The following is an 18,923-nucleotide window of genomic DNA, read 5'->3' on the forward strand; positions in this document are numbered from 1 at the left end:
TTTAGTCAGTCTTTAACATGTTTTTGTTTCCAGTTTATTCGTTATTTCTTCTAACGTTCCGAGATCTGTACATATGTAATATACGTTTGCGTTGGCGTTCAGTTTTTTTTTTTAACCAGACTTGTACATATGTAAAGTTCAGCCTACTCGCGATTGCAGTTTTCTTGTAGCGCAGAGATGGCCTTTTTTTGTACAGCGCGCCTTCTTTTCATTTATGTTCTGACCCCACGGGTGCGGCGAGGAAGAACACGGGACCGGTTGGTTCGCGGAGGGGTCGGCGAAAGTCTCCCCTTCCGGCTGGGGAGTGGTTTGCTCGTTAAGGAGCGAGTGTCTCGCGGCATGGTCTTTGTGTGCCTATGGGGAGCGTGAAGAGTGCGTCTGAAGAGTGTGTCCTTTGACCCCTGCCACGGCGCCTCGGAACGATTCCGACAAGCGGGTCGTTGTGACTGATCAATGTCCGCTTCTGTGCCGGTGCGTGCCTGGGATGATGTGCGTGTTCCCAAGATCAAAGGCAACGCCGAGAAGGGGGCAGGAAGGACAGCACCCTTTCCCGTTGGGGTTCCCGCCGGCGGGCGGAGGCCAGCCCGGCGTTCGCCGCGCTGTTGGCCCCCGGAGTGCCGGCGCCTAGCGGCGGCCAGGCAAGTGGTCCACCGGCGAGGAGGTGTCGGGCTGCGGGTACTCTTCGGGATCGTCGAGCGTCGTCAACGTCCCCATGCTCAATTTTGATGACCTTGTGGAGGACATGGGACCGCCGTCTATTAAATCGTCTACCGGGACCCTGAAGGCAGCAAAAGTGTGAGTTGGCCGCCGACAGGCCCAATGGGCCGCGCCACCGAACATTATGAGGCTGCAGGCCACCTGTCAGCTGACCTTGTGTACAGTGTACAGTGTAGTTAGTTTTGTCTCTTTGAAACGTATGCAAGTGTTGTTTGTTTTCTGTTCTTATTTGTGTGTCTTTTGAGTTTATGGCTAGAACTGAAGTGTGGTAGTTTTATATGGATTAATTTTTTTATTTTTATTTTATTATTTTGCCGCACGCTTCCGCCGATGGGTAGGAGGGCATTTAAGGAGAGGAGGATGTGGGAAGCCTGCTAGATTCCCGCCGTGGCGTCTGCGCGGCATCCCGCGTCGCTCTCTTTCCCTTTCTCCCGCCTCGGGCGGCGGAGAGACGGCTGGTGGTTAATCGCTGTCATTCGGCCGCAGCTCCGCCCCCGGCTTCCCAAGGGCCTTTGCCATTGGTGACTTTTGGCGGGAATTCGGGACCCGTTTGGGGTGGTCGCGCGACCTTCCGAGCGGGGCCCGGAGAGAGAGACCCCTCCGAGACAGCGTAAGGTGCGTACGTTACTGTTCGTCCGGGCCGGCCTCTGCCGTTCGGACCAGTTCCTACTCGAGCTCGCCAGCGTGGGTCCTTGATCCGCCGCGGCTCGAGCCTGTCCAGGGGTCCAACGACCTCTGACAGGCGCACCTTGCGTTGACTGCCCACTCTCTCTCGCAAACGGCCCATCGGCCGACACGAGAGAGATCACAGCAGTGCCGCGGGGACAATCTCCTGCAGCGGCGTGCTAGCGGCGCGCATTTCTCTTGTTGCCCCGAGCGCGCACCGGAGCCTTGCTCTGAGCGCGCCCCGGGACGGGGTGACTGTTGAGTGGTGTATGTACCGCTGGAGGACGGCGTCAATAAACGTCTCCTTCGTGAACTTGGAGGCCTGTTTCTTGCGGCGAGCCGCTCTCCTCTCTTCAGAGGTTGAACGCCGCCGCAGCGGTGCCCCAGGGTGCGTGTGGTGACGGCTGATCGGGGCCCTTGGCTCGCGCGAAGCTCGAACCCGCGGTGGGTAGTGGCCTTTGCCTACTGAGAAACCCACACGTTACACCAGAACCAACACTACTTAAGTTGGTAAATCATGTTCATTACCTGGGTGTCATTAATAGCAAACATATGCTAATGCTGCTAATGTTATAGACGAACAAACAGCGGTTTTATGAAGACGTTAAGTAATACGTGATACTGTTGTGTCCATCAGGTAGGCAGTTTCAAGGCTTGGTTCACAATTTAATTTCTGGCGTATATTCAAAGGCATGTCTATAAATTATTCGTGCGTTACACCGGAACCAACACTACTTAAGTTGGTAAATCATGTTCATTACCTGGGTGTCATTAATAGCAAACATATTCTAATGCTGCTAATGTTATAGACGAACACACAGTGGTTTTAGGAAGACGTTAAGTAATGCGTGATACTGTTGTGTCCATCAGGTAATAAACTGTGCGGCGGTTTCAGTTTCTTTTCTCTTATTTTCAAATTCAATTCTCTTACTTTCAGTTTCTCTTCTTCAGAGTTTCAGTTTCAGTCACATGCATGTTGCTTGACACCGCGTATATGTGCCGCAGGAAAAGTAGAGGGGGGGGGGGGGGGTCGGAGGAAACTTGGCGTCAGCATGACATCGCTCGCTCCGGTGTGTCGTTCGATCTTGCATCTACAATACAACAACGTGCCGACGAGGTAAACCTTTACTATGAGTTTCACGGGATCTTACGCCCCCTCGTACATTCCTGAAAACCCCGGATCAGCCACCAATACCATGGAACCAGTGGAAGGCACTGTTTTCTACCTACTTAGAGGCGTCTGGCGCCTGAGTTTCCTGCATCCCGGCGCAAAGCTATAGATGCTTCTGCATTCGCGCGTCGTCGGAGGTCAGCGTCGTTCCGGAACGCCTCCCGCCACGAGCGCAATTTTAAAACGAAGGAGACCTCAATTAAGTGATGTTCCGAAACGCGAAGATGCATCGAAGTGGATCCGCCCGCCTTCCGTCGCGGAGACAAAAAGAGGGCTCCTTCCTAAAAACTGAGAGAGAGAGGTGAGAGTAACAGAAAGAAAATGGGGAACGAAGGCGCGAAATCGCCCAAGTGTGCGTTATTGCAATGGGTTACTGCCCTATATGGATCATCACGCTCTATTATCTGCAAAGCAGGAAAAAAGAAATAAATAAAATATATAAAAAATATAAAAAGTTGAGGCGGGAATAGGCAATATGCTTTGCTCTCAGAACTGTTTTCTCTGGTCATGAGCAAGAAAGAATGGCAGGGGGAGAAGGGCGGCATGTGGAAGCAAGCACGCAAATTGGCATGACCTCAGGCGATGCAGTCGGGGTGCTGTGAATTTCAGTAGGGCTAGGACTATGATCTCTGAAGTGTGGAGAGAGTACCAGGGTTTTCATTTATACCGGCCTGCACAGTATTAAACTGATATGTAAAGTATGACTCTCGTTGCTCACGCTCACGGGTATTTTGGAAGCCGCTCTGCAGCAGCGTAGCTTTTAGTTTGTGAAACTCGTGACCTTCCTGGGAAAGATGTTTCGACAGGGGGAGGAGAGAAAGAGATCTGGTGTGCGCGCGGTGGTTGTTGAATCTAATTCGGAAGGAATTCTCTGTTTGGCCAATGTATTGCATCTGACAATCGCCACACTCGAGTATGCATACTACGTTACTACTGTCACAGTTCAAGTTTTCACGGATGGAGTGTTTGAAGTTAGAGTGTGTGCTTTGAGCTAGTGTTGTTGTCCGCATGTGCTGGCAAACTTGACAGCGATTCTTCTTGCAAGGTAGGCAAACCACAGGCTTTTACTTATTGACAGTAGAGTGAACTACATAATTCTGCATGTTTTTTGGTAGTCTGTAGGTAACCTGTAGAACGGTAGGAAAAACTTTTGACAGTCGATCGTTTTGTTCGATTATGTTGAAATGTTTTTTTTTTTAGTTTTGTTGACGTTAGGAAGGTTGTTTGCGAAGGTTAAGACGAGATTAGAGCGGTGTTCATTTGCGGTTGCTGATGGGGGATCCCCAAACATTTCATTACGATCGGTTGCTTCCGCTTTCGTAACGGCATCATCAATATTGGAGGCCGGATAGCATTGGTCCCTCAGAACCTCCCGCATACGGCTAGAATTTTCTTCGAAGTCTTCTGGTCGTGAGCAGATCCGTTTGAATCTGATGGCTTGGGAATATGGAATTGAAGTTTTGCAGTGGCGTGGGTGGCAGCTCTTCTAATGAAGGTACTGTTGCCTATCCGTGGGCTTTCTATAGACACTGGTGATTAAGGTACCCTTCTCCATTCGAATTGAGACGTCCAAGAAATTAATTTGACTGGTGGAGTAAGGGTGTGTGAAACAGATGTTTGGATGTACGTTGTTAAATGCTGAAATAAACTGGATGAATTGGTCCTCTATTTTCGTCCATACCATGAATATGTTGTCTAGGAAGCGTTTGTAAAAAGCCGTTTTTGTTGGGTATGAGCGGATAAACTCCGATTCAATGCTATGCATATATATGTTGGCATAGTTTGGCGCCATTTTCGTTCCCATAGCGGTACCACTCGTTTGTAGGTAAAATGAGTTGTTGAATTCAAAAAAAGTGGAGCTTGAGGACCAGATCAGTAAGTGCAGCGATGGTACTTTGGCTAGGAGCATCAGCGTTTTTGTGTTTTCCATAGGATGCGACCAGAGCTCGGATGCCATCATCATGCGGTATGTTTGTGTACAAAGACACTACATCAAGGGTAACTAAATATATTTGTGCAAAGTTGGGAGACGCTTCATTTAGACAGATTTATTTTGAGTCGACGTTTCGGACAGAGCCTGTCCTTTCTCAAGACTGAAGTTACAGCGATCTTCCTCCCGTTCTTGAGGAGTTGTAATTGGCACACATGTCCGCCACATGAAAATAGCAACAAGCAATCGGGTGCTGGAAAGAAGATGGACAGAAAATAATAATACTAGAAAAGGGAGAAAGAATAATAAATAGAAAAAGAAAACGCGCTGTCGCACCCTGTCCACCGAAAAGCCGCTGGGAGCGTGCAGAAAAAAAAGAGAAAGAAGAAAAGGAAAACGAGGAGCGGGAGGACAGAATGGTCGCCCCTCAAGGCAGAGCGGCGGCGAGTACAGAAACAGACGGTGGCGGATTCGCGGAGATGCGTGTACTCGCGTGCGCCTGGCCAAAACGAGTAAAAAAAAAAACAGAATAAAGCGCAGACATGGCACGACACTTCCCTGGAGCCTCTTCGGCAGGAATAGTCAATGCGGAATCAGCGGCGCAGTTAGCTTAAATAGAGACCCGTGTACTGTGCATGAAAACACAAACACACAAAATAAAAATAAAAAAGGCGACAAAACATCCGAGTTCGGGAAAGTGTCGTGGGGGGGGGGGGGGGGGGGGAGGCGGGGGTAAACGTGAATGGCGGGAGCATTTAGGCAAGGGTTCTTCAACTGCACCCCGCTCGGCAAAGTGGTCGAACTGGGTGGGGTGGAGGTAAAGATGCGCTTCTTTATCCCGCGCACGCTGTCACAAACGTGGGGAATTCCGAGAAAACTCTAGGGAAAATGTGTCTGATCAGTTCAGTTCAGTTCAGAAAAACTTTATTTCCGGCAGATGGTGGTCTCCCTCCCTACCCCCTCTCAGGCTCGGCCGAAGCCTAAGCCCGATTAGGAGAAGAGGCCGTCGGCTGAGGACGGTGTAGCTGATGCTTCACGGCCTCAGCCACCACGCGGGTGGCTTTGCGCTGCGCGTTGGGGTCCTCGCTCCGCAGCAGCGCCACCCAGGCTTCAATACTATTTATTTCTTCCTTAGCCCCTGGTGAGCTAAGACATTCCCAAGTAATGTGGTTTAGTGTACCCCTTTCCCCACAGTCGATACATTTTTCGTCACCTGGGTTCTTAGCAATTTTGACTGGCGATATGTATACCCCTGCTTGGATCCTCCTCCAGATATACGCCTCTTTGTGAGTAAGGGATACGTCTGGAGGAGGGTATATTATTCTTCCTAATTTGTAACCATCCGTAATTTCCTTGTACGTGATTGGGGCATCCTTAAGATTTGTGCAGACCGGTTGCTCCGCTGCTGCCCGGATGTAGGTTACTCGGGCTAGCAGGTGAGCGGCCTCGTTACCAGCTATTTCTTCATGTGCTGGTATCCAGAACAGTGCAGCAGACCTATGTTTTGGCATGCTTTCCAGAATGCGTTTGGCTTCCCAAGAGACCAAGCCCTTACTAAAATTTCTGACAGTGGATTTACTGTCGCAAAGAATGTACCCTGCATTAGATCCTGCCAGGGCGAGCGCCACCGCCACTTCAGCAGTTTCCGTGTTCTGGGTTCTGACTGAGGCTGTGATCAGGGGTTTTCACTGACCGTCTACAACGGCCGAAACCGCAGCCCCCTCCAGACCCCCAGCAGCGTCTACGTATGCTACCTCCTCAGCAAGCAGCTCTCTGAACTTTTTTGCCATAGCCTTGGCCCTATGTTTTCGTCTATCTTTGTTGAACTAAGGGTGCATGTTTTTCGGTATGGGAGGAATTTTTATTTTGGACCTGATGTCGAGAGGTATATCTACCTTGCCTTCTATTTTGCTGTCAGGCTGTACCCCCACCCATTCCATAATTTTCCTGCCTGTCCGGGTTTTGCTAAGTCGTTCAAGCTGTGAAATTCTGCTTCCTTAAGCTCCGCCCAGTGTTATGAACCCCCCTTTTATCTAGTTCTTCAGTGGATGTATTTACAGGTAAACTTAGGGCTCTTTTTACACTTTTCCTAATGATTATATTCAGTCTGTCTACCTCCCCTTTGTTAAGTTCCATGAAGGGGGTGGCTAGCAGATCCTGCTTGTGATGAAAGCCTGCGTGAGCCTGAGCAGGTTCCGCTCCTTCAACCCCCTTCCTTTGGTAGCTATTCTTCTAATTAACCCTGCTATCTTATCTGTATACTGTTCTAGTTTCTAAGAAACTCTATGCCGCAGGCAGCCCGCGGGCTGCCAGAGGCGGATAATCGAAGAGGCCCAGTGGCGAGGTAGGAGACGCAAGCTACCCTCTCATACAAAGGGCAAGTTATGCATCTGTCTATCCGGAGTTCTTTGATGGCGTCTCGCGTCTGTCTGTAACGTTGGTCTGTTTAGCCAGTTTAGCATTCTCACGTGGTGAGCGACTCGCGTAGTTTTGATGCAGTTGCGGAGGATTCCTATAAGTGGCGTGCGCCGTTACGCTACCAAGGTAAGCTGTGAATCATCACGTACACATTGTGTTCATGCGTGCATTATTCGTGTGCACGCGTGCGGTGGCTGACGCAGGCACGCGCGCAGTTTGAGCCGTTCCCGAGTCTGGTCGCTTCCGTGGGTGCTGGAAACTGCAGCCGTCGGACTCTGAAAGAAAATAGGCTTTAGAGACTCCTCTGCGTCGCCTCACATCTGCAGTGTGTCTGAATCTGGCGTGTTTCTTTAGTAACGATCGCCAAGCATCTGGCGCGTCCCTGATAATCACAGCAGATGCCGGCCTCAGTGTAATAGACAGCAATCTGTGCGTTTGAACTGGCCAACTAGCTCAGTAGCATCGCATCTTTTTGGTTTGTTTACTGTGTACAGTTATCAAGAGCTTCTTAACTTGATAATTTTTAAGACTGAACAGATCTGATATCTAGGATCGTGAGGACCATACATCTAGGCAGTGATGTCTAGCCAGAATAATAAGAAAAATTAACAGTAAGAAAACCTACACATCCAGGCTTTAGCATTACTATTTAATTTGAGTATATTATACCCGCGGTCATACTTTTCTCGGTATGCATCGCATCATGTATTGGACAGTATCACTTGGAAAAAGGGAGGTAGTAATGCGTGCAAGTGTGTGTTGAGATGAAAACTGTCCTATAGCGTTAACTTCAAATAGTTGAGATACTTTGGGTGACTTTGCGAAGATTGCTCCGTTTTATCAGTGTCTGCGATGATTGTTACTCTAGGGTGCATTGATTCTTGTAACAAACATCTCTCTGCCTACTTTCCTCTTCTTTTTCTTTTGTGTCTGTTGTGCCGAGGAGCTCTTGGCACTTTGCATGAATGTTTGTTCACAAAGACAAGAGAAGCCTGAAAGCTTCAAATCAGATTTGTGCGCCCGTATGATGGGGGCCTTTTAGGTTGCTGCATCACTCTTTGATTATGTGCAGTGTGCCACACTGAAACATTGACATGGGTGGACACTTTAGCTCCGCCTTAAGGGTATGATGTGATAGTGTTAATGGGTTAATACCCACATATGCGGGATTGGTCATTATCTCACCTTGTAGGCCATTGGAGATGCACACGTGGTACCCACATGCACCAGGCTGAAGATGCAGTCAGGTTTGCCAGAGCCCTTTAGCCACCTGTTGTGGTTCGGTGAAATTAGCACTGCTCGCAAAATAAGCAGACCCCACTGTGGTAAAGAAATGTTCGCTGTAAAGATGCGAGGGAGTTTTGGATGCCCGAGTAAAGTTTTGTGGGTCTGAGGCTCGACCAGGCCCACTCGTCAAACCGTCAGATGTAGCTGGCCACCAATGAGGTTCTGAAACAGCCTGCTTGGCTTTTCAACTTCATTTCTTCCTTCTTTTCTCTGACACATACACTCTTATACTCCAGTTCACAATTTATTTGCAGCACTGTGAAAGCTATGGCTATCTGAGCCAGTAAAAGCAATGTGCACTGCAAAGCGCACTCCTCCGTGCCCCTCCCTTCGTGTCTGGTTGCTCCATCACTGGGAAGGAAAGAGTACCAATGTGTAGCTGCTCCTTGCAGGAGACTTAGAAGTCCATTAGATTGCTCTGCATTGCTGTAAAGTTTGGAGCGGTGTCATGAGCGTGCAGTACCAGTTCCGGCAGTTTAAGTGCAGCTTGGCACTTTCCAAAACGAATGGTCGTCTGCTAGCCTTGGCATCACCAGCAGATTGCGTCCAGCTGTGTGCCAGCCACCTCAATGGCCGCCAACATATTGAACAGAATTTTCAAACAGCACATTGCAGCAATGCATTGCCATGAACCAGCATCACTGGAACCTCGCGGCAGCTGATGCGAAATGCACGTGTGTTCTTTTACTAGACACAAGTGAGGTGTGCACGTTGAGTCACATGTTGCGTGGTTTTTTATGGCAATGTGCATTGTGCTGCATGCGCATGTTTGCTTTCTAGTTAACGTATACTTTGTTGAGTATTGTTATAACTTCATTGTTGTGAAGGAAAGATGGTGGTGTTGGGTCTGTCGAGGGGTGCAAGGTAGCACCGAGGGCCACCGTCCCCCTCCCTCCGTCGCCACCCTCTTGGGTGCCAAGCCCTAATTAAGAGGGCCCCTGTGACCTTCCATACGAGTCAGGCCCAAGTGGGGCACCATTCTCTTTGACGAGTGGAACAAATAGAGTCTCTTCGCCGCTTATTGCAACATGCAAGCCATCGTCTGCTTCCATGGTGGCTGCAGCTGCTTGATTTTGCACCGGCCATCGAGGAGGTGTGTAGCTTTCCTCAACCAGACCTGCACAACATCTGAACTTTTCTGAAACGAACGGCTGAGTGCAGCACCACGAGAACATGAGTGCAGGCAAATAGAACGGACCTTGGGCAGACTCTGAGGATGCTTCGTTTATGATTGGTGGCGCACCACCTCGCAGTATAGGTCTCCACAGTGCTGTGTCCGCAGTGCAGACTTTCTCTGCTAACTCAAACAGTGAATGAAACACTCACTGTGATTTCAAAACACCTTTTAAATTACTGCAATAACTGTTTAAAAATAGCCACAACTCTACTAAAGTATTTGAAGGACTATTTGTTGTCTTCCTTGGCTTTGACCAGATGAGAGAGCTCTATTTTTCGCAGTGCTGCACACAGCTTCTTAGGTGAAGTATAAGCTGATGCAGCTAGTAATAGGGGCCATATTGTTGGTCTTATTTCACCAAGAGGAATGGAGGGTGGGTTAGACGATTACTGAGCCTATTTTTCAATCTTCAGCTGGTGACACCTACGGTACCACACTTCGGGAAGGATGCAACACAAGGACTGACTTAATCCAGCCTAATTTTTTTCTTTGTTGTTGTTTTGCCTTTAGTAGATGGCATAAATTCGGCTTCCTCCTTAGTGTGCTAATAGTACAATACTATAGTTATTTGTGTAATGGAGGTACTGCTTTTGTAAACACTTTGTGAAATGTTCACTGCTCTTATTGACCCCTAGCTGTATTCACAAACTGGCCTTATGCTGATCTTCTGCTTTCCGTCACAGTGCGTTGGCATGTTTTAGAAACCAGCCGTGTATTTAAATGAGACCTTTTCTGGCACTGGGCTACTTCGGAAAGGGAAGTTTTTTTAAGGTGGCTCCGGGACTGCCTTCAGCGCTTACTCATCGTGTGCAACATGGTAAACCGCAACGACAAATGTAAAGTTTGTTGATTTCACGGCCAGTGATGAGGCGTGGTACGCATGCGCATGCATGAAATTGTCGCCGCAAGTGTTCAAGGATTCTTAAATCTTACTGTACAGCGCAACGACACGCTGCCAAGTACCGGAGCAGTCATGGCAATCGAATGTCCTTTCAAAAGATGTATATTGTCACGTGGTGGTGACGTTGAAGAATACAGTAGCAATACTGTGAAAGACAAAACTAACTGTTATTGGGCGCACCTGTGCCCACAAAAGAGGCTACACTTACAGCACAACGGTAGCAGCAAACACGGTCGGCGATCGTCGAAAATCTGATCCGCGGGTCAAGCGCGTCGGCTGTTATATAGCAGTCGTTGAATGTTCCAGACTAATCGTTGGGACCCGCGTGCCTTCCACAAAGTTCTACACCATTCTCGTCAGGCGATGAAATCAGATAGCATAAGGTTCAGCTACAATAGACAGCGAATAGAAGCATCGATGACTTGGCAGAAACTTCGGATAGATGCAGGCGCGTCCTGCGCTGTGCGATAACACTTGTTAGGCGGCGAAACGTGGTCGCCCGATAAAGATAAGTACATGTGTCAATATTTTAACAAAAATAATTTTTGTGAGTATTGCAAAATAATCGACCCACACAAAAAAGTTGAAAATTTAGAAAAAAATTGTATTGAAAAGACAATATGTCCTGTAGAAAAAATATTAAAAACACTCTGGAATGTACAAAAATGTTTCAAGTTTATTAATTACCCACCAAAAGTTCGAGCTTATAACACAAAAAATTAACGGCTAGAAATTTTTTCTGACACTACATGAAAAAAAAGTTGCTTTCAAAGTGTGCTTGGTTTAAATTGTTCGCATTGAGTAAGAAATTTTCAAAGTAAATTGTAATACATCAAAATATAGCTTAAAAAATGTACTGTTCGACATTTTCAGTTTGAGCTAAAAATGTTTGTAAAGAAGCAGCAAAAAAAAGTGCGAACGCGCAAGAAGTACATTCGCCATACCACTTGTAAAGATCTACTGGCATGAAAATTACAGAAGGTAATGCAGCGGTATCGCCTTACAGCGATTAGGTGAAAAACTATAAAGGGGTTCGACATAGCCAGATTCGTATTATAAAATTTCACGATAAAAACTAACGCAGGAGAAGTAAAATTTAGTCAGCGAACGAACACACAACTGGGAGACATTCTGTAGTTTTCCCACCGTTTCGAAGCCGCTTTCGGCGACTGCAGAAGCCGTAAAAAAATGGGTTGCAAATATAAGCTAGGTTGGCTTTTTCTCAAAGCACTGCAGCATGCGACAGTGGCAGGTCAAATGCCAGCTAGGGTCGCTTTCTAGCATTAGAGAGGTGACTTGTGAAAACTGAACACCAGTACGAAAGTTATTGCCCTTGTAGTAGTCGCCGCCTTGTGCTTGTTTGAGTTGTCACGCGATGGCGCCAGGAGCGAGGGGGGTGGTGCCCCTCAGTGTGCATATATTCTGCCTGCGGGCATCAATAAAGGCTTCTTGTAAGGGCTTCCCATGATGGGTGCACGGTAATCACTCGTCTCTTCACTCGTTAGAGCAGAACATGGTGTCAGAAGTGAGGTCCGGCTAATGTGGCGGTTATAGACGCAGCAGTAGGTACGGATGCCGAGCCCTCCAAGGTCAACGTCGTGCGTGTCGGTACGCCCGGACATCAACTCCCTCTACCGTTCACCTTCACAAGCCCAGGAGAGGGGCCAACATGGGTAGCGACGTACGAAGACTACGCCTTCGCTGCTGGCCTGAATATATCCACCAACGCGGTGCAGGTGCACACGCTTCTGTATTGTATGGGGCCTCAAGCACGCAGTGTCTTGTCGTCTTTGGGAGCTTCAACTCCGGAAACCCTCTCGTTTTGGTTGTCAAGGGTAAGCTAGCCTTGCATTTCGTGCACCCCGTCAACGAGATTTACGAAAGCCGTCGGTTCCATCGCCGAACACAGCAGCAGGCTGAGTCAGTCAACAACTTCTTTGCGGCGCTTCGCAATTAAGTAAAACGTTGCAGATACAAAAGCCCCAAAGTGGAAGACCGCCTTGTTCGGGACAAGTTTGTCGTGGGATTGCGGGGTGAAAAGCTATCTGACCAGTTGTGCCGCTGCATGAAACTCATGGCGGAAGAAGCATTCTGTCAAGCACGTCTTCATGAGGACGCTGAAAAAGAGCGTCTCTCTCGCGCAAGCTCACGCGACAACACAGCTTTCAACAGTCTGAATGTCGACGTGGCGCGACGCAAATAGATAATGACGGCATGCGCATCGTCACACAGTGGCAAGCCAGCACTGCTAAATGGGTCAGCTTGCAGTTATTGCGGCCGTAGTATCCACCCGCGGAAGGAATGCCCCGCATGCAAGGCTACGTGCCATTTGTGCAGAAAGCAGGGTCATTTTGCAGAAGTTTGCAAGGCAAAGCACCGAAAAGAGCTGTTGGGCTCTATCGAACTTCACGCGCTCAGTACGCATTGGGCAAGGTACACCGACCTACGCGTGAATGGCCACCTTGCAAAGTTCAAAGTAGACTCGGGAGCAGAGGTAATGGTAGTTTCGCCTTCTTTCCCAGGATTGCCTCGCGTGTTGGATAAAGCAGAAGCCAAGGTATCTGGTACCGGAAATCATCGGTTGCGCGTGCTGGGAACTTTCCCTGCTACCTTGGAGTGGTGCAACAGAGTGACTGTCCAGATGTCCAGACATTGTGTGTCGTCAAGAATCAGATTACCCACCTTCTTGGACTACCGGCAATCGAAGACTTAAGCATCGTTCAGTTTTTGGACTCAATAGAGAGCGTTCTGTCAACCCAGGTCAGTATCTTTCGCGGACTGGGGAAAGTGCAAAAGAAATACCACATCCGCCTCGTCCCTTTTCACTGAGCGTCCCAAGGCGAATACCCCTCCCTCTGCTCGAGAGCGTAAGGAAGGAACCGGACAACATGGAAACCCAAGGGGTCATCCGGAAAGTGGACAAGCCAACCACATGGTGTTCGGGCCTTGTCATTGTGCTGAAGCCGTCTGGGGAGTACAGGCTCTGTGTCGACCTGACGAAGCTTAACAAGGTCATTCAGTGGTACCGCTACGTCTTGCCAACAGTTGGAGACATGTTAGGCCCACTTGGTGGGGCAGAAGTCTTTTCCAAGCTCGGCGCAAGGTCCATCTTCCACCAAATAAAATTAAGTCGTGAGAGTGAAGAACTGGCAACGTTTATCACTCCCTTTGGCCGCTGCTGTTACAGGCGTCTTCCCTTCGGCCTCGCAACAGCGCCTGAATACTTCCAGCGCTTCATGTCAAGACTGCTAGAAGGCACTTCCAGAGACTTCAATATGATCAACGATATACTAGTCTTCGGTAGGGATCAGCGTGAGCACAACTGATGCCTAGCTGACGTTTTGGCTCGCCTAAATCAAGCTGGGGTAACTCTCAATGAAAAGAAGTGTCAGTTTCGAGTGTCTTCTGTCAAGTTCCCTGGAGTCGTGGATGCGCATGGAATTTCGCCGGACCCGGATAAGGTCAGGGCTATCAAGGATCTCCTGGTGCCAGTCGATGTCAGTGGAGTTCGCCGGTTGCTTGGAATGGTCAACCATGTGGCCCGTTTCATTCCAAACCTTTCTGATGTCGCGACACCCATTCGTTCTCTCGTGAACAAGAACAGCACCTGGATTTGGGGTCACAGCCGAGAGTAAGCTTTCACTCGCATCAAGTCGTTGCTCAGCTTGGAAACGTGTATGGCAAAGTACCACCTGCATTACCAGACTGTAGTATCAGCTGATGCAAGCTATCACGGTCTGGGGGCCGTCCTGTTCCAAGATCAGCGTTCGGGACTTCCACGTGCTATGGTCTACGGTTCTAGATCCCTCACTCCTACAGAAGGATGCTACAGTCAGACGGAAAAGGAGTCTCTGGCAGTCACGTGGGCCATGGCTAGGTTTGACCAGTATCTTCGTGGTCTAAGCTTTGAGGTCGAGACGGATCATCTTCCTCTCGTATCCCTCCTTGCGAGCAAGGATCTTGAAATCTTGCGACCTCGAGTACAGCGAATGCGGATCAAGCTGATGCGCTATCAGTACACTATCAAGTGTGTACCGGAGAAACTCACAGCTACAGCCTACATTCTGTCACGAGCATCCTGTGACTCGCCAGCCTCGGAAGCCATTAACAGCCTGGAAGTCTTCATCGGTGAGGTCCTGAAGGATCCACCTCCTCAAGTGGCAAGTCGGCTCGATGCTGTTCGCCGACAACAAGCTCAAGATGGGGAGTGTTCCTCAGTCATGACTTACTGTGAGAGAGGCTGGCCTTCCAATAACAGAATACCAGCCTTCATAGCACCGTACTGGAAGGAGAGAGACAGACTGAAAGTGTACGAAGGTCTGCTTCTGTTGGATCACCGTATCGTCATTCCATCTGCTCAACGCCAGGACATTCTCGCACTGCTGCACGAAGGGCATCAAGGGATACGCCGTTGTCAAGAACGCGCCCGAGAGGGCGTTTGGTGGCCAAATTGCAAATCTGCATATTGAACACCTTGTGGCCCAGTGTCCCAAGTGTGCCGAGACTCGAGTCGTACGTTCAAAGCCACTGATGCCAACTCCCACACCGGAGAGGCCAAGGCAACACCTCGGTATCGACCTGTTCCAGTTTAAAGGACGTGACTGTGTTCTGATTGCCGATTACTACTCTAGATTCCCTGAAGTGGTGACACTGGGGACTACAACTGCTACGGCGGTTATGCTGCTGTGAATAGTTGCTTTTGCTCGCTTCAGGATTCCAGACATCGTGCAGACAGACAACGGACCTCAGTTCGTATCCAACGGTTTTGCCGAGTTCGCCTGATCTTACGGATTCCGTCATTAGACAAGCAGCCCTCGATACCCCCAGAGTAACGGAGAGGCCGAACGTATGGTGCGGACAGTGAAGGACCTGCTTGAGAAAAGCTCCAATCTGTTCCTGGCCCTTCTCACTTACCGAGACACACCTGGTGTTTCGGGTGTATCTCCAGCACAATTACTGATAGGACGAAAACTGCAAACACGCCTTCTGGGACTGCCAGAACGACTTCTGCCAGCATTGCCAAGTCACGAGACGTTCCGGGCACAGGATTCTGCCACCAAGGTGCAACAGGGAAAGAACTACAATTTCCATCACAGTGCAAGCCCTCCGAGTCCTCTGAAACCAGGTGACAACGTATGGGTCAAGGACATTGGTTGCAGCGATCGGGTCCTCAGCCCTGCTCAGCGACCTCAGGCGTACGTGGTTGAGACTCCTGGCAGCATTCTGCAGAGAAATCATCGCCTTCTGGTGCGTTTCTCAACTGGCCAGAACATCCCAGAACAGGCAGCAGCATCGCCATCAAAACCTGAAAGGTCGCAACAAAGTTCTTCCTGCTCGTTGCCGGTGGGACCTTTGCGCGTACCTTCTTCGCCTGAGATGCAGGGGTCACCTGGGGAAGAGAGTTTGCCTCAAACTCAAGAACAGGTTCGAATGTGATACGGTCGTGCAGTGAGACCGCCGCGCAGGTAGCACTTGTAACAATCTCAGGAGGGAAGATGTAGTGGTCACCACATTGTGCTTGTTTGAGTTGTCACGCGATGGCACCAGGAGCGAGGGGGGTGGTGCCCCTCAGTGTGTATATATTCTGCCTGCGGGCATGAATAAAGGCTTCTTGTTTGGGCTTCCCATGTTGGGGGCACGGTTATCACTCGTCTCTTCACTTGGTAGAGCAGAACACTTGTCACTACCTCCGCTCCTTGTCAGTCGACGTGAGCATAGGATGGCTGCTGGAAAGCTACAACAACCGACATGTCGCTGATTCGAAGACACCGTGCGAGAGGAGCAAACGGGTGCTGACCACCTCGCTACCAGCTGCTCTCGCTATTTTATCATTTTGTGGCGCTGTTGGCAAAAGTGAGATAAAGCATGAACCATGGTGCTGACGCTTGCCACACCGCTACTATGCACTTGTGTAGTGAGGGAAAGCCTGCGCCTGCCATCCGAGCGGGCACAGCTTGGCACTCAGCAGTTCAATTTATCCGTTTTATGGAAAACCACGTTCTATATATAAACTAAGAAATCATGCATGTGTTGAAAATATTTGGTATCATTTCGATATAGCAAATAATTCATAATATTCGTTTGTTATATGGAGATTTGACTGTAAATTGCTTGAAGATTCTTTACAGTGCTTTGATTTTACATGGGACTATTTCTGCAGACGTTTTGGATGATTTAGGACGTCTAAAGATATCCACAGCTTTCACGAACAGCTTCCGGCTATTACGGATCGTTAACCAGAGGTCAGTACCTTGATTTTTAGTACGCCTGGAGTCTGTTCTTTTTTTTTGGGCAGGTGGAAGCAAATCTAGCCGATATGATGTCAACACACTGCAGACACCAGTCATATCATTCATTACATCATTGTGATTCATAAACCAGATCCAGGAGCGAAAAAACAGAAAAGAAGTGGAAAACGAAGGCCGTGGGCGGACAAGTGCTCACATTTCTTGCAGACTTGCGCAGTTTCTCCGTCAGAGTCAAATTCTGATGATGCAATATCATCGTCACAGTCACTGCTGCTTGAAGCATAGAAAAAATCTGCAGCAGATAGAACAGAATCGCACTAAGCGGGATTTTTTTTAGTGCGGCCCATCTCTGCGGCTGACGTCATCCTGCAAGTGCACTATGCTGGAACCTCGACTTTAAAATTATTTAAAAAATTACCGCCTTGTGGAAAAAATACAAAATACCTAATAAACTAAAGCAGAATGTCTGAACAACAAACTAGATAGCACAAAAAAAATTTTCAGTGGCCTCGGTAGCGCTGAAATTGCGCTTCGAATCCTTCGGTCACTGGTGATCGATGCATAGTGGTGCGGTAACGAAAGAGTTAAGGTGTGAGACGTGTTACATTGTGCGTTCTGTGCTACAAGCACACCAAGCTGCCGCAGTGGGTGCGAGAGCCACCTACTTGTGTTTGAGGAGTGAGCTATGTTGATTTCGTGCCCTGACGCCTCGTGCCGTGCATACGGAGGTTGCTTCATTTTGTAGCGCGTCCAGCTTCCAGCTGCTCCTGCTTCGGGCTACGAGGGGTGACTTTGTGAGTGCCGGTGCTTTTCGGTTGTCTTTCAGTTGCGGAAATGTTTTCGCAAGTGTGTAGGTGTATAAATTCAGTGAAGGGATGATGGGAAAGAACTCTGATTTTTTATCAGTGCTCATGTAAGTGGAAAGTTTACGAAGCAGGTGTTAAATAAAAGAAATGCGCGTTTTAAAAATGTATCAATACCACGTGCGCCATTAGAGGTTCAGTCTGATATCGACCTAAGTCGCTTGCGCTATAATACCGTACAACTACAGGGAAACGCTCAAAACTAAATCATACACACATGCAAAAGCATCCAAGACATGTCTGTAGATCATTACTAATTCACAGTATCCTCTTTGACTTTTTCTCATGCCTGCACATGCATTGTGTAGTTATAGCGGTTTCTGAAATATAATTCGGCCTCGCTTGACTGGCTGTCAGCATGGTATCTGCAGATTTCCTGGATTATGCTTGACAGAAATGGGCTTAGGTAATGTGTCTGCATGCACGTGATGAAAGGGAAAACTTGTTTTAATCCGGTATTTGTGTTTTGAAATTATTTCCTAAGCTTAGGTGTTGTGCCTTCATATCTAGCCAAGGTTTGTAACCAGTATATTAGGTATATTAGTATTTTGTTCTGATTAATACAAGCCTTACTAGAATTTTAAGCAGCATATTTCAGTACGAGGAGCTTCATGCTTTGAAAGAGAAATTTATTTGGGACTTGGGAAAAGTTATGAGTCACTCAGTAAGATCAGAAAGTCAGAAAGATCACTCAGATCAGGGGAGGATGATGCAATTTGTTCTGCTATGCTGGGACAATTTTAAGAAAGATGAATCTGTAATGGTTGGCAAATTGAACATTGGAAAAATGCAATGAAATTGAGCAAAATCATCTGAGACTGTACTGGTCGGACAATGAGCAAGTCCCCCGAAGTTTTATTAATTAGAAATGACAACAAGAGAAGTCGAGAGAAAATGAAAACAGACAGAGCCAAATAAAAGCAAAACTAACATCACTTTTCATAGTAGAGCATCTTGCAAAGGTAGTCATTAATGGCTGCACAGCCACTGTCATCCTCCATAAAGACAGCGGTAAAATTCCAATAAGGAAGGGTGCCAGGTAGGGAGACGCAATCTCGCAGGTGCTATTCACCGCCTGTTCACAGGAGGTATTCACGAATTATCCAATCCATGCGACACCTAGTGGCGCTAGCTAGAAATGGAGAATGGAGGTCCAATAGCAGACACCCCTCGCCAGCCTAATGCAAACGCGTCATCAGCCACAAAAACCGAAAAAAGTGAACGGGAAACCATATCTGCACTGTTCCACAGTCAGTGTCAACGCATTGACACATCATTTCATAAATCAACTTCGTGCTGAAATGATTGGCAGCGCAGGATTGTCCATATTGAGATTCTCCTGTGATCTGGAAAAGTCACAGCGACAGTACTATTTTCGCTGGTTCTGGTGGCACGATTTCGTGTCTTCTAGTAGCTAATATCTTCTCCTAAAGTTTCTAAGGTGCAAAACTCCTGCGCAGCTGTTGTGCTCATACTCACCTTTGCTATCACAATGTCAGCACGAATAAACTGCAACAGCTGGGATCAGAACGTACTTCAAGCTCG

General features: G+C 48.3%; 1 protein-coding gene and 1 pseudogene across 3 annotated transcripts in view; both read left to right on the top strand.

Annotated features, from left to right (window-relative positions):
- The first annotated feature begins 6,871 nt into the window (after positions 1-6,871).
- Positions 6,872-18,923, top strand: part of l(2)10685 (5-methylcytosine rRNA methyltransferase l(2)10685) — a 109,804-nt gene continuing 97,752 nt past the window's right edge. For all 3 annotated transcript variants that reach the window (XM_077629637.1, XM_077629638.1, XM_077629639.1), the window contains exon 1: positions 6,872-7,028. In XM_077629637.1, the coding sequence (XP_077485763.1) occupies positions 6,978-7,028 (51 nt within the window). In that variant the 5' untranslated portion in view covers positions 6,872-6,977. The remainder of the gene's footprint in view (positions 7,029-18,923) is intronic.
- On the top strand, positions 13,156-15,703 carry LOC144096889 (uncharacterized; annotated as a pseudogene).

This window comes from Amblyomma americanum, chromosome 7 (genome assembly GCF_052857255.1).
Source record: "Amblyomma americanum isolate KBUSLIRL-KWMA chromosome 7, ASM5285725v1, whole genome shotgun sequence".
In the NCBI taxonomy this organism is placed as follows: Eukaryota; Metazoa; Arthropoda; class Arachnida; order Ixodida; family Ixodidae; genus Amblyomma; species Amblyomma americanum.